This window comes from Nelumbo nucifera, chromosome 2 (genome assembly GCF_055504915.1).
Source record: "Nelumbo nucifera cultivar China Antique chromosome 2, China Antique-T2T, whole genome shotgun sequence".
NCBI classification, from domain to species: Eukaryota; Viridiplantae; Streptophyta; class Magnoliopsida; order Proteales; family Nelumbonaceae; genus Nelumbo; species Nelumbo nucifera.
Genome location: NC_142650.1, coordinates 55,662,260 through 55,677,411, shown reverse-complemented (window position 1 = coordinate 55,677,411; position 15,152 = coordinate 55,662,260). Strand labels below are relative to the sequence as shown.

General features: G+C 36.0%; 2 protein-coding genes and 1 long non-coding RNA gene across 6 annotated transcripts in view; 1 reads left to right on the top strand and 2 right to left on the bottom strand.

Annotated features, from left to right (window-relative positions):
* Nucleotides 1–1,412: 1,412 nt before the first annotated feature.
* Nucleotides 1,413–1,840, bottom strand: LOC148802233 (uncharacterized). The gene is made up of 2 exons (XM_088897848.1): nucleotides 1,749–1,840; nucleotides 1,413–1,677 (listed from the first exon to the last, which is right to left on the bottom strand). Exons 1-2 carry the CDS (start codon nucleotides 1,838–1,840, stop codon nucleotides 1,413–1,415), a joined length of 357 nt encoding a protein of 118 aa, XP_088753974.1.
* Nucleotides 1,841–7,422: 5,582 nt separating this feature from the next.
* The window catches only part of LOC109113911 (uncharacterized), a 38,460-nt gene continuing 30,730 nt past the window's right edge, over nucleotides 7,423–15,152 (top strand). Inside the window, exon 1 of the long non-coding RNA XR_002022049.2 lies at nucleotides 7,423–7,873. This is a non-coding gene — a long non-coding RNA (uncharacterized LOC109113911). The remainder of the gene's footprint in view (nucleotides 7,874–15,152) is intronic.
* LOC104586336 (ABC transporter G family member 3-like) overlaps nucleotides 8,224–15,152 on the bottom strand; it is a 44,839-nt gene continuing 37,910 nt past the window's right edge. For all 4 annotated transcript variants that reach the window (XM_010243528.3, XM_010243526.3, XM_088898317.1 and 1 more), the window contains 3 exons: nucleotides 12,304–12,576; nucleotides 8,951–9,058; nucleotides 8,224–8,579 (listed from right to left, as the gene is read on the bottom strand). In XM_010243528.3, the coding sequence (XP_010241830.1) occupies nucleotides 8,322–8,579; nucleotides 8,951–9,058; nucleotides 12,304–12,576 (639 nt within the window). In that variant the 3' untranslated portion in view covers nucleotides 8,224–8,321. The remainder of the gene's footprint in view (nucleotides 8,580–8,950; nucleotides 9,059–12,303; nucleotides 12,577–15,152) is intronic.

Sequence of the window (15,152 nt, the reverse complement as noted above, 5' to 3'; positions counted from 1 at the left end):
AATGACAAGCTATCTAAGCATAAAGACAAAAGCAATTAAGGTCATATTTGGTTCAATTCTCATTCCTTTTCATTCTTATCCAAGATGAAAAAGAATTGGTAAAAATAGGCAGAATAAGAAAATATTGCTATGAACCACACTTTTTTCCTAAAAATGAATTCTTTTCATATTGACAAATGTCCTATGTTGCTCTTCACAGACTGCTAGCTTAGGTCTCCAATAGTTAAAGTTTACCACTTGGCATAGATGTTTTGTAAAAGTACTTTCGCAAAAGTGCTTTTATAAAAGTACTTTCCTACAAGTGCTTTTGTAGAAGTACTTCCATAAAAGTGCTTTCATAAAGTAATTTCATAAAAGTGCTTCCATAAAAGTGCTTTCATAAAAGTACTTTTATAAAAGTGCTTTTGTAAAAGTGCTTTTATAAAAGTGCTTTTGTAAAAGTGCTTTTATAAAAGTATTTCCATAAAAGTACTTCCATAAAAGTTCTTTTGTAAAAATGCTTTCATAACAGTGCTTTCGTAAAAATGCTTTTATAAAAGTGCATTCATAAAAGTGCTTTTATAAAAGTACTTTCGTAAAAGTGCTTTTATAAAAGTACTTTCGTAAAAGTGCTTTTGTAAAGTACTTCCTTAAAAGTGCTTTTACATAAGTACTTTTGTAAAAGTACTTCTAAAAAAGTGTTTTCATAAAAGCACTTTCATAAAAGTGCTTTCATGTATGCAAAAGTACTTTTATAAGTGTTTTTGTAAAAGTGCTTTCACAAAAGTAAACATTTATGACAATAGTTTGTAGGTAGAGTTTCTTCAAAGAATGAAATGAGCAAGATAGGGCATGATTATTTTTCATGCTGCAAGTTACTCAATTTTTGTGCTATGAAGCTCATTTTTCATTCTAAAAAGAATGTGGCCCTTGACAAGAATTTTGTAATCAAACACTCTATTCATTCCTGCTCATTCTTGCCTAGAATAAACTAGAATATAAAAATGAGGCCCAAAACAGTAAACCAAACATGGCCCAAGTGACTAACCACAAGAAACCAAAATAGAAGATCCATTACCCTAACCCAAGTTATTGAGCCCCAACACTGACAGTGAACACAGGTTGGAGCCCAGCATTTCACTTCACACTGAACATGAGGCCCACAATCAAAGATCAGCTGTTAGCATGGAACTAAAAGAGAGGGCTACTTACGGTATATGCATGAACTAAACCCCAGCATCTAAAGATCAGACCGTCCTCCAGAACACATCCCAAACAAAAAATTCCATTAAAACCAACCAACCACATGAAACCAAAATGGTAGACTAGATCCATTGCAGTAAAACCCATTAGAAATAGAACTTAGAACTTAGAAGGGACACCAGAAGCCTCCAAGCAACTTGTTTCCAACATGGGAAGAAAACAGAGGCATGTCAGTTACCCTCTTGGATTTCCTCCTTGGTAAGGCTTGTGGAAGCCAGAATCCCACTGGCACCAATAGCATCACCAACTGGGCCCAAAGACTCAATACCAGCAACCTCCTTAGCCAATTCAGCCAACCCAAGAGAACTAAGTTCAGGCTTCTCAAGAACCCTAGCAGCCAATGGACCAAGTTCAACCCCGTCTGGGCATTCATACCCATAATCATTTCGAAGCCTCTCAAACGATTCGTTGATGCCAACACCAATGAAGGAGATCCTAGGGTTCAAGAAGTTGCTTGAGATATTGCGGCACAGAGTCGAAACACTTGAGCTCCACTATGAATGTACCGAAACCCTACACAGAGAGCCACCAAGACAACCTTGCTTGGTTCTCCAGAAGTGGAGTTGGGGTTCTTATTCCACACTGCATGAAAACCCATTAATCGAAAAAATTTCAGGTATCAAATAGGAGATTAATCGAAAAAATGTCATCAAATTCTCAGACTAGATGAATAATCCACTTGAAACAAAGAGCAAATTCTCTACAAGCAATATTTTACAGTTTACAACATGTGGAAGGCGAGGAATCTCCACATTCATCAAAACATCATAGAAGGTACCCTACTCACATAATTAAAAAAAAAACATCAGAGAAGAGATACAAATCACTGAACATGCAGATCATCTATCTGAATATATGGATCATCAGCAACAAAATGACCCACACATGGTTTATATCTGTATTGATGGCTCTTATGATTCTATGCTGGACAATGCAGGGCTTGGCTATATCATCAAATAGGCCTCAACTCAATGTATTACTCAGTAGGGTTTCATAGATGCAAGGCTCAAAGGACCTAGAGGTGTAAAGTGGGGCTGCAGGCCGTGCTGTGGGCTTGGGCCGTGTCGGGCTGGGCCACAGGGCGGGCCTTGGGCCTGGGCCGAATCGGGCTGCATTTTTTTATTTTTTTTATGTTTTTTTGAAAAATTTGATTTCTTTTCTAAGTAAAATTGTAAAACTAAAATATTTAACTTTCATCTGAACTTTGAGAATTGTGAACTATTTAGAAAATTAAGAAATGAGAAATCTAAGTTATCTAACACATAAATGAAAAAAAATACTTAACCAAATTGAAATAAGCATGATGGAATAACAAATTGGAGAAAAATAAGAATTTTATTTCATTTAAATTTGAATGGTACAAATTACAAATACAATGATTGGATCATTGGATACTTGGATGAATGAAATATGAAAATGAAATAAATTAATAAAATATAAAACATACAATATAGTTACAAATTGAAAATACAAAACTATATTATTAAAAAATTAAAAAAATATCAAATAAGTTAAATAAAATTAAAAATTTTACAATAATTTGAAAAAATAAAAAAATCTATACAAGTAGTCAAATTCATGGGTCATGATTTATAACTTTCATCATCTACTTCGAGTGAAATATTCGGTGTAGTATCATGCCCTCCTTTGTCTTGTAATCTATCTTCTGCATCTAGCCAATCTTTGAAGTAGATGCACATCTTTATGCTTTCATCGTTCATGCACCTTCTTTTGTCATCCAAGCACCCTAGTACCAGCACTAAAACAAGAATCCGATGGAACTGTAGACACTGGAGGGGTTAGTAGATCACGTGCCATGGTGGTGAGAACTGAATAAGTTTTTGAATGTTCACTCCACCAGGCTAAAATATCAAAATTATTTGATCATTCACCTAAATTAGAAAAAATTGCTTGTAAATAAAAATTAAGTTCAGTAAATGAACTTGTTGTAGAAGTAGCAGATTTTTGCCTTCTACTTATTAAATAAAAAAGTTTCTCTTCTACTACTAGGCTCAAGGTCAAAAGTAGAAGATATTGTACAAATTGTACATTTCAAATAATAAATTATTAATTTCTTCTTTTTTATTTCCTATATCAACATTCATATTTTCACAATATGATTCAAGTAAAATATCTAAACCATCTTTCCTAATCCTAGGGTCTAATATTATAGCTAACCAATAAAGGGGAGAAATGTTCTCCCAATATTTTTTTTAAATTTAATTTCCATTATTTCAACAATACATTGAAATTATGGATGATTTCTATATTTTACAAAACAATCACTAATTGCCATTAATTGATAAGGTAAATTAAAACTAGTTAGATAATAAATTCCAAATAATTCATTAGTTGCATCATAAAAATGTTTTAAAAAATCTCTTATGCACCAGTCTTCCTCAAATATTATATCATTAGGCATTTTTGAATTATAAAAATTAGTAAGAATTTATTCATGAGAAATACAATTTTCTAACATAGCATAGGTAGAATTCCACCAATACTTTACATCTAATATAAAATGTTTATATTTTAAACCATAATTTTGACATAAATATTTAAATTCTTGTTTTGTTGCCCCTGAACTTTTTATATATATAATACAATTTCTAATCTTTGAAATATGAGTAGAAATAATATTCAAGGCATCTTGAATACATAAATTTAAGATGTGGCATGCACATCTAATATGAAATAATTTACCATTTAAGCATGGTCTTAATTGAGATTTTAAAATATTTATTGCAGAATCATTATTGTTGGCATTATCAAAACTAATAGAAAATAAGCATGCAAAGTATTTAAAATACTTGCAGCAATAGCTGAGCCAATATGTGGCCATTCAAGTCTAGTAAAACTTAAAATTCTTTTATTCAAAAGCCAATTTTCATTAATGAAATGGCCGGTAACACAAATATAACATATATTAAATTTGGATGTCCAAACATTCAAATTAATTGCAACTTTAGAATTAAGATTTGTTAACAAAGAAATTATATTTTATTTATATGAATAAAAAATTTTTAAAGCATTCAACCTAATAGTATTCCTAGAAACTTTTTTATATTGTGGGTTTACAGAATTACGCAGCCATTTTCAAGCTTTGGATGTACAATATATTTAGCAAGTTCTTGTCTCGTTTTTTCTTGTGAATATTTAAAAGTACCAAAACTACTCCCTCTCCCAATTTGTGTTTGAGTTGTTTCTCTCCCTTCATCTTCTTCTTTCTCATGTGTGAGCAAATGTCTATTCAAATGACCCGTACCACCCTTGCTACAATAACTAAAGCCCTTCCTACATTTTTGGCAAACGACCCTTTTCCCCCTCCCCTCAATATTTACTTTGAAATTTTTTCAAACCGGGCTACTCAACTTAGAGGCCCTCCTTTTTTCCCCTAGTATCAGTATCAGGGGTGAATGTTCCACTTCCATCGACATCAATCGCATCAGTGCTAACACTATCATGATGCGATTGAATATCATCAATGGTGAACATGTTGAGGAATCGATTTTTAGAAGAGCCGGCAAATTTTTTTTTTTTAATTCTAAAAAGATAAAAATTAATCTAATTCGACTTACCCGGATTGTCGGTTCAAAATCCCAACTTGATTTCAACGGTTGAAGCCTTTCAATGTCCAAGCCTCCCAAATTGAGCTGGTTGAGCAAGTCTTCTTCTTGTTGAAAGTTGAAACTTCAATAAAGTTGAGACTTGAGAATTGGAGAATGCAGAATCAGACATTCAGTTAATCAGAATTACTCAGATTGTAGAGAATTGAGAATGTATGAGTAAGAGAGAGAGAGAGAGAGAGAGAGAGAGAGAGAGAGAGAGAGAAGATATTAAGAGAATTATTGAATTGGTGTGATGAGAATGGTGGAGGATATGACTATTTATAGGAATTAAACATAATTCAATTGGAGAATTATTGAAGTTGAAACTTCAATAAAGTTTAGGCTTGAGAATTGGAGAATGCAGAATCAAACAATCAGCTAATCAGAATTACTCAAATTGCAGAGAATTGAGAATGTATGAGTATGAGAGAGAGAGAGAGAGAGAGAGAGAGAGAGAGAGAAGATATTAAGAGAATTATTGAATTGGTGTGATGAGAATGGTAGAGGATAGGACTATTTATAGGAATTAAACATAATTCAATTACCCAAAATGCCCAAAAAATTGGTTGTTATTTAGTTGTTGGGAGGGGTATTTTGGTCATTGTAAAATTATTTATAACTTTACCCAAAAATCCCCCTAAACTAGTTGTTATATAGCTATTGGGGGGCATTATGTCATTTTGTCAATCCCCATAAGCAAAATACACAAATACCCCCCAAATATGGTCGTTTATAGCTATTGGGGGGTATTTCTGTAAAAACCCCCTAAAAGCTGAAACTAGCCATTAAGCCCCTTGGGGGGGCCCAACAGCTATATTCTGGGTGGGCCGAGTGCAGCTCGCTACGGGCCCCTCAGGCCGTGCCGGCACGTGAGCCGCGGGCGGCACGGCACGAACAGTCGTGTTGTGTTGTGCTAGCCCGTGGACCTTGAACACCCGACCCAGCACGGCACGAACCTTCGTGCCGGAACGTGGGTAACCCGACCCAATTTACACCTCTAAACCCTATCATGCAGAAGTTAGAGCTTTAACTCTGTGCTAGAAATAGAAAGATCAATGAAGTTTAGAAAGATTGCAATTTTCCTCGATGCAAAGCAACTAGTAGATAAGCTTTGAAGGAGAAACATGGAGCGAAACTGGATTGATCAAATGCATGAATCATATATCTTATCTCTATATAGTTATTTTGAAGCGATATCTTTTGTTTATACACCTAGAATGCATAACTATCTAGCTCATGGGCCAAAAGTTTCTCTTTTTGCTAGGGGTGCTTATAAAAAACCGAATGTGAGTCCATTACAAATGGACCAGTCCGTCCAGTCCAATCCAATGAAGATTTTGGACCATTTTAGATCGGTCCAATTCAATGTTTGGACCGTCCAACTGTTCAAATTCATTTTAATTTATATTGGTTTCAATCCAAATCTGGTCCATTGACACCTATATTCTTGTCGATCCAACCCAATCCAATATAAATTTATTATAGATGGACCAGGTCCAGTCCAATCTAATAAATAATTTGGACTGGATTGAACCAATCCAATATGTCTTGTTGGTCCATCCAATCCATCCAAATTGATTTTGGACTAGACAAGGTCTAGTCCAAAATCGGTCCATTGACACCCTTACATGTACATATACATATAAATATATAAATAATAAATAATTTTTATAATTCTTATTTTTTGTATGTAAAATAAAAACATTTATTATATGTATATTTTTTATTTTTATATGTATAATAATAAATAATTTTTATAATTCTTAAATTTTTGTATGTAAAATAAAAAACATTTATATATATATATAATTTTTATTTTGTAGGAAAAAAAAACTTGGCTTGCAATCGAGCTCGAGCCGAGCTGAGTTCGAACTTGCGAGCTTTGAACCAAACCAAGCTCGAGCCTAACACAGTTTCAGCAAGCCGAGCTCAAATAACCAAGTATTTGGCTCAGTTTGGCTCAAATCCACCCCTAATCTTAGGCTACCCTTAAATTGATTCAAAGCAAATTTCTAAGAGGGTTATTAGAATATTTATCAAGTGCTTCCTCAATGCACTCGCAAAGATGTGCTTATTAGAAGATATTATAAACATTGATAGTTAGGGGTAGAGAGAAAGAGACAATAATGACAAATTTTAGTGGAAAAAATTAAGACCTATGAGGGCTTTTATAGTTTAATTCCAAAATCAAGCCATATCTATGATGCTGGAAAGACATGATATCATAAGAATTTTAACCAATCAAAACCCACCCATGAATTTTGATAAATACCACCTGATTGGTTATCATGTTAATAATACTGGTTGATTGGCCACAAGTTTTTCAGATATCATGTCCTTCCGAGAGTTGTATCAACTCTTTTCTTCTTCTTCTTTGGCCTGAGATACAACCAATCAACCTGCATCATAAAATTAGTAACCAATCAGGTGGGATTTCATCAAATTCATAGTCACGGGGGGTTATGATTGGTCAAAGCCTTGGTATCACATCTTTTCGGCATCATAGGTTTTCCCTGCATGAAATCGTTGCTTTGTAAGCTTAAAGGATGGCAATCCGCTTCATTAAGGGTTTAGAGAGAAGGGGAATAGAAGGATGATCGTGCCTTGGCGCAACCAGATTCAGTTCTGAAGCATCCTGCAACTGGAGGGTACAGGGTTCTTGACCCACTGCGGCTGAAACTCAACATTAGACTAGAGAGCATCTAGTGTGCTGAAGTTTCAATGCTGTGCCTCCCTTTGTTGACCGATCAATTCACCAACCGGAGATTAATAGTTGATGATCTGGACGGTCGGGCTGAATTTCAAAAGTAAATTCAACTAGAAAGAAATCGCAGACAAAATCAAAACTTTCATAAACGGAATGTTGATTGTTGGAAGGAGATAAAGAATGTGAAGAAAGCACTGGAAAATGCATCGAGGATTGGCGGATCATCTGAGAAAAATTTCGACCAGTTCATCGAGGATTTGACACTCAGAATTCAGAAGGAACTTTGGTTCATGAAGCCACAGCGTCAACAACTTGGGTATGTAATCTGTCCATCTTGGTTTCATAATCCTCAGGAAAATTTTTGGAATAAAGATAATCAGGGGACGGGCTAAAAGGTTTATAATGTTTATTAGAATTTAGAAATGTACACCCATTAGTTCCACTATCCTTACTGTTGCCTAGAAGGCTAGAACTGACCTGAATCCTGCAAATGTTTTCCGCTTAACGAGTCCAGAGAAATGAGCGGAACAAGCCTGACTGTAGTTTTGTGTTGTCCAGGCATGAACCAAAATGGATTGGGTTTTTAGCTGTAATGAAATTGAGCCAAATGCATTACAAACCCTTTATTTTTCCTACACAAGTTTTAAAATCCAAACACTGAGATGATCGTCTATTGCAGCAACAAATTCCACTAGAGAACCAGATCACATACAAATTTACATGATGCACATCCAAATAGGTGGCGTAACAAATAATAATAGCATTTATCTTGCTTTTGTTGTGTTCCTATCAGATCCATAAAACTTACAGGCAGATGTGTTCTTCCTTGCCCGAAAATACATCAAAAGAAACAAAACAAAACGGTACGCAATGCCCATCACAAACAAGTAGAGCAAATTTTCCCATTTAGCATTACTATCAGTGGAAATGTCATAGGCACTACGAAGAGCCTGGACGCCAGAAATGGTCCTTACTTGCCCAACTGCAAAGGAAGTTCCAATGTACTCGTTCTCCAAAAGCCCCTGCAATTCAAGAATGGATAAAACAAGAATGATCAGAAGACTCATTCAGACAGAAGCTAGCTAGTATTTTCTCTTTTGTCCTTTATTCTTCCAGAGGTCAGATGGTTCACTGTTCACTCTGACATTAAGCCATTGGTTTCAATCAAAGATTGGCTTTTGCAACTTTGATTCTTAAGTTGAACATACCCGTAAGGGTGGTTACTCCATACTTTTTTCCCAATATAGCCAAGTTGAAGAATTTACACTGCACCAGGGTTGGGCCCATCCAAATTTGAACAAATGTTCAACCCAAGCCCGCCCAAAATTCCACTCTTATGACATACTAAATCCTGAGAACTGAAAACAGGAAAAGATCAGGACACTCTACCCACCTGGATAGAGTATGTGTGGAAAGCAATGTAGGACAATGGATAGGTCCATATTGGTCCAGGCAAAGCACTACGGATTCTGAAGAATCCTGCTACAAGCATCATTATCACCTGAAAAGTATAAAAATTAATGGTTAGACTAGGAAAGTTAAATAGTTGAACAGTGTGAATTAGTAAAAGTACCAAAAGTTGAAGACAATGTAGTAACTGCAAGGGCCACTACAAATGCAACCAATGTCTTTCAACATACACAGAAAACAGACATCAAGCTAACGAGCTTGTAAAAGTACGGATGAGGCAAATAGAACATTATCACTGCTCTGTTTTCTTTATCCCCCATTGTTTTGCCTTTTTCCCTCTAAGATCTATTGACCAGATTTTTTAGATTATCTCTTCAGAATAAAGATGACTTACGTTAGACAAAACTTCCCAATAAGTTTATCAACATACTCTTTTGGCAACACTTCGTGTACATGAAATGGCAACAAAATATCACTGTACATCATAGTTTTATTGTCCATGGCTCTAAAAATATATAGCATGTGACAATTCCAACTACCAATATAGTTCATGTTTGCATTAATTACCCAACAATAAAATCCAATGCAACTTTGTTTGAAGGTTAAATTAGATACAACATGCAAGTTAACATTAATTAGTAAGAAGATAACTTGCTCACATTTATTAAAATAAAACTGCACAATCTGTGTGTTATATTCCAAGTTAAAAGGGTATTTATCTTTGGGTGGCCAAATTACTTTGATTAGATCAACCCTTTGCAACCTACCTTTTTATCACTTGTCAGTTTTTAAGATTCCAGTAGGTGTGAGAAAGAAGATAGAGAAGATAATGAGAGACTTTTTTATGGGAACTAGGGGAAGGGAATCATAGGATTAGTTAGGAAGTGGTTAGTAGAGGTAAAAATGTAGGGGGTTGGGAATAGGCAATATACAGAGGAGGAACTTAGCTCTCCAGGGGAAATGGCTGTGGAGAATGGCACAAGACAGGGACCATTGTGGGCAAAGCTGCAAAGGTAAGAGTATCCATGGGTTCTTGAACAATGGATGAGATGCTAGAGCATCGGCTAGGGCAAATTGAGCTTCTCCTTGGAAGGCCATTAATGTGGTACTACCACTTTTCATTCCTTTTACAAGATATAATCTTTCTAGTGGTAATTGTATTAAATTTTGGGAACATGTATGGTTGGGGTCTTCCTTCTTGAAGGAACAATTTCCTCATTCCTTCAAACTCAAGCAATGGATTTAATTGGGATTTGGTTGGAAGGGCATAAGAGATTCCAAACTCTAGAATGTACTTAAGCTACTTCAACTGTTGGAAGAAGTCATTCTTGATCCGTCTAAATCTAACAATCGAATTTCAACTTGTACTCCTTCAGGCTCATTTTCTTGTGCTTCCTTATTCAAAGCCTTGTCTCAACCTCTCTATAGCTTGCCTTCTTTTCCAATTAAGGAGGAATGGAATAAGCCTATTCCTCCTAGAATTGGTGCTTTTTGTTAGGAAATTATCCATGAAAAGATTACTACTTGTGATTTACTTCAAAGAAAAACAACCAAAGTGGTACTTATCCCCTCATTGGTATACTTTGTACAAAGCTAATGGTGAGTTGCTACCAGCCTACCGCTTATCTCTTGTTCTTTCATTGCTTCTCTTTGGTAATGGGTTTTCTCAGTGTTTGGGTGTAAGTGGAATCCTCCAGCAGATGTTCAAAGCCTTTTTTGCTCCAACTACCTTTGTATGGCCAAAGAAAAGGGGAAGATTCATGTGGATATGTACAAGAGAAGCAACAATTTCGACAATTTGGGAAGAAAGGAAATTTAGAATTTTTTCTAGAAGAGAGAAGCAAGGAAGACGTAATGGAAACAATAATGATTAGAGCGGCACATTGGTAAACTCCTTGGACACTTTTTCAAATGTGTCGATGGGTGAAAATGATATACTTAGAAAGCAGAAGGAAGTGGCTGAATCTTTCTCAACTAAGACTGTCTCCAATTACCAATGGTCTCCATCGGAAAGAGGGTCCATCAAACTTAACTTTGATGGCAGTAACATGGGAAACCCAGGAATCTCAAGTATTGGTGGTGTCTTTAGAGATGAGAAGGGCAATATAATTGCCTATACTTAGGACCGGCTGGGGAGGGAGACTCTCTTAGAGCAGAAGTATTGGCCTTGATGGAAGGTGTAAAAAGGGTGAAAGAATTGAACATTAGGAATTTGGTTATTATTCGAAATTGGTAGTGAGCTGGATACAAAGTGAGGAATTGAAGCTATGGAATTACAGCAATGAAAAGAAGAAGTTCAGATGGTTCACAAGAGGTAATGGAAGTCCCCTTCAATTGTATTAAGTGATGTGCTAATTCCTTGGCTGATACTTTAGCCAAACAAAAGGTAGGGAGAGAGAATTTATTTTGGGCACAGTTGTAACTTGTAAGTGAGGGGATTTGTTGTGGGGAGAGATAAAGAGATTACATCTCTCACTAACTTATTGTTAGGGGTGTTCAAATTCAGTTGATAAACTGAAAAACGAACCGAACCAAACTGAATAAGCAAGTTCAGTTCGGTTAACTTGGATATCGGCTCAGTTCGGTTTTTGTTTTTAAAAAAAAACAGTTTTCAGTTTCGATTCAGTTTGGTTGAGATTTTCAACCGAACTGAATCGAAAACCAAATTAGTGTTTATTTAATGAAGTATATTAAATATTTAATGCGATCTATTTAATACTTAATTCTAATTAATTATTATATTTCCCAATGACCAATTTGGCAATTTCCCATTGAGCTTTAATTGTTTGCGAATAACTTTTAATTAATAATTGTTAATTAAAACCTAGACTAATCATTAATTGTTCATTAATTATTAATTGTTTTTGAAAATTGTTCAATTCTCCAATCCCCCATTGGTATAGGGCTTTGGGCATAGCTTTTAATTAATAATAGCTAATTAATTAAAACCACTAGGCTTTGGGGCATTCTAACTTTTAATTAATAATAATAGTCAATTAATTAAAACAATTGGGTTTTGGGGCCATTTTAACTTTTAATTAATAACACATATTAATGGTCAAACCGAATAGTCGGTTCTGAACTCTAGTTCGGTTCGGTTGGAGAAAATGGTCAAACTGAATAGTCGGTTAGGTCCTTGGTTCTAACCAAACCGAACTGAACCGAACGATTGTACACTTCTGTATTTCTATACCATGCACAATCCTTTCTACTTTATCATTAATAAATTCAAAAAAAATTATTCCAAGTTAAATTCAAAAAAATATTCCAAGTTAAATTCAAAAAAACAATTCCAAGTTAAAAAGGAAGCTGTCATGAACAGTGAGTGACACTTACATGTATGAACAACAAAGTCAAAATGCTCTGGAAAAGCTCTTGCCAAATAGAAGCAACAAGCAGCATGAGTCCCTCATTTACTAATAGACACATGAAGAAATTCAGTATAAAATACATCAACAGGCTGAAATCGTCCCGTAGTCCTACGAGGAAGTAGAAGACAAGACTTGAAGAGACTGATATGAGGAACAGGAATGGCATGCTAGAAAGAAGGTGCCCAATTAGGAAAACAAATGCTCCTGAATGCTGGTTTGCCTCTTCATGCATGTAGATCTGGAAGGAAAAGTAGCAGAAAAATCATAAAATTAAAGATTTTACATATAAGCAAAGATTAAACCCCATGTTACAAATATCTGCATAACTGCATCAGTCAAAACAAATCAGTACAGAAATAAACGTATTCTCCTTTTACAAGAAAGAAATGATCAAGATCTTGGTAAGCAGTTTTCTCCATTCAAAAAGTCGGGTGGGCTATTTCTCTGACAAAGAATTTAAAAAGAAAGTGATGTAATTTGCTAGTGAATATTTTGCTACCTGTAAAAATCAGGTTTACAATCTATCTCCATTAACTTGCACTGAAGCAAGGTTCATACCAGAGAAACTGTGTTTCTTGTTAAATACCGTTCTTTCAGCATGCACTTTATTTCCATTTTATTTGTGCAATGCATATTGGTCATTTTCCTAGTATTTTTCAAATATATTGTCCACAATTATGACATAACAAAGTCATATTTGCACCTTAATTGTTTATAAAGTAATAGGTTTGATTTAACTATGATACTTCAAAGATAATAAACGCACTTGATTATCTTAGATGAAGTAGAAGATCAAGACTGTAATCAGTCTTGAATCCTAATAGGTTTTAGGTTTACAAAACAGAAGAAAAGTGAGAGAAAGGAGAGAGAATAGAAGAGAAACAGGAGAACACAAGTGGTTGAAAAGAGGGACAGATTCTAACAGATCTGCCGCCGCCACTCTCTTAATATTTATAGGTTATGTTTAGTACATAAGGGAAAGGACACATCTGCCCTTAGTACTTACATAATAAATAAAGTAAATAAAAGCTGAAATAAATAACAACTGAATTAACAAACTGACTCAAACTGACACTACTATAACTGAAACAAATAACTACACTGCTGTCCTACGAACACAGTGGGGACCACTGCAGTGTTCTCTACACTCCCCCTCAAGTTGGGAGTAGATATCTATCATTCCCAACTTGGATAGGTCTGTCTCTAACTTCTTCCTTGGTACAGCCTTGGTGAGGATATCTGCGAGCTGCATATTAGATGTGATGTACGGAAGACACTTCTTGTGAGGTGACCCTTTCTCGCACAAAATGTCGATCAACTTCGATATGTTTAGTTCTGTCATGCTGCACTGGGTTGTGGGCTATATTAATAGCTGCCTGATTATCACAATACAACATTAAGGGCTTTTCATAGTCAATACCCAACTCTTCGAGTAGTGACCTCAGCCATAAGATTTCAGCCACTCCATTAGCCATTGACCTGTATTCCGCTTCAGCACTGGAGGGGGAAACAACACTCTGCTTCTTACTCCTCCAAGAGACAAGGTTACCTCCCACAAGGGCACAATATCTAGAGGTAGACCTTTTGTCATCAACACTCCCAGCCCAATCGGCATCTGTATAGACTTCCACCCTCATGTGATTATTGTTTTTGAGCAATATACCTCTACCCGGGCATCTTTTCAAGTATGCTAATATTCTCTCTGCCACAAGAAGATGAGAAGTTCTAGGGGAGTGCATGTACTGGCTAACAACACTAACTGCATAGCTAATATCCGGCCGAGTGAGGGAGAGATATAGGAGCTTTCCAACCAACCGTTGGAACATAACTTTGTCTTCAAGAGGCTCCCCACCCTCTACACTAATCTTGTGATTTTGTTCGATGGGTGTATCAGCCGGCTTAACACCCAACTTTCCAGTTTCCGCCAACAAATCTAGAACATATTTTCTCTGAGAGATAAAAATCCCCTGCTTGGATCTAGCAACCTCAATACCCAAAAAGTACCGTAGTGCACCAAGATCTTTCACCTCAAACTCTTGATGAAGGAGCTGTTTGAGGGACTCAATCTCATGACTGTCATTTCCTGTCACCACAATATCAACATATACTGCTAGTAGTGTCAGAGAGGACTCCACCCTCTTGATGAATAGTGTATGATCTGACTGGGCCTGTACATAACCAAACTTTCCAAGGGCTAATCTGAACTTATCAAACCAGGCTCTAGGTGATTGCTTCAAACCATACAATGCCTTGTTCAGTCGGCAAACCTTCTTACCTGTCTCTGTATCATAGAATCCAGGAGGAAACTGCATGTAAACCTTTTCCTGTATGTCTCCATTCAGAAAGGCATTTTTAACATCCATCTGAAACAGGGGCCAAGAATGATTTGCTGCAAGGGATAACAGAACTCGGATGGTGGTCATCTTGGCTACTGGGGCAAAGGTCTCCAAGTAGTCTATACCATAAGTCTGAGTGAACCCCTTTACAACCAGCCGGGCTTTGTACCTTTCAATAGAGCCATCAGCATTATGCTTCACAGTGAACACCCATTTGCATCCCACCGATTTCTTTCCTTTTGGTGGGTCAACCAGTGCCCAAGTATTATTCTTCAACAGGGCATCCATTTCGACTTGCATTGCATCTTTCCATTCTGGAACTGATAAGGCTTCTTGCACTGTTCTTGGAATAGGGACATCGGCAATGGAAGTGAGATAGGACCGGTAAGATGGAGACAGACGATCATAGGATAAGAACTGTGAGATGCTATGAGCTGTAGAAGTGGTGCAATGTCGTTTCCCTTTGCGAATGGCAATA

Coding starts and splice junctions, on each gene's coding strand:
- LOC148802233 (XM_088897848.1), bottom strand. CDS start 1,840: ATGGGTTTTCATGCAGTGTGGAATAAGAACCCCAACTCCACTTCTGGA. Junction 1,678..1,748: donor GCTCTCTGTGTAGGGTTTCG/GTACATTCATAG, acceptor CTTGAACCCTAG/GATCTCCTTCATTGGTGTTG.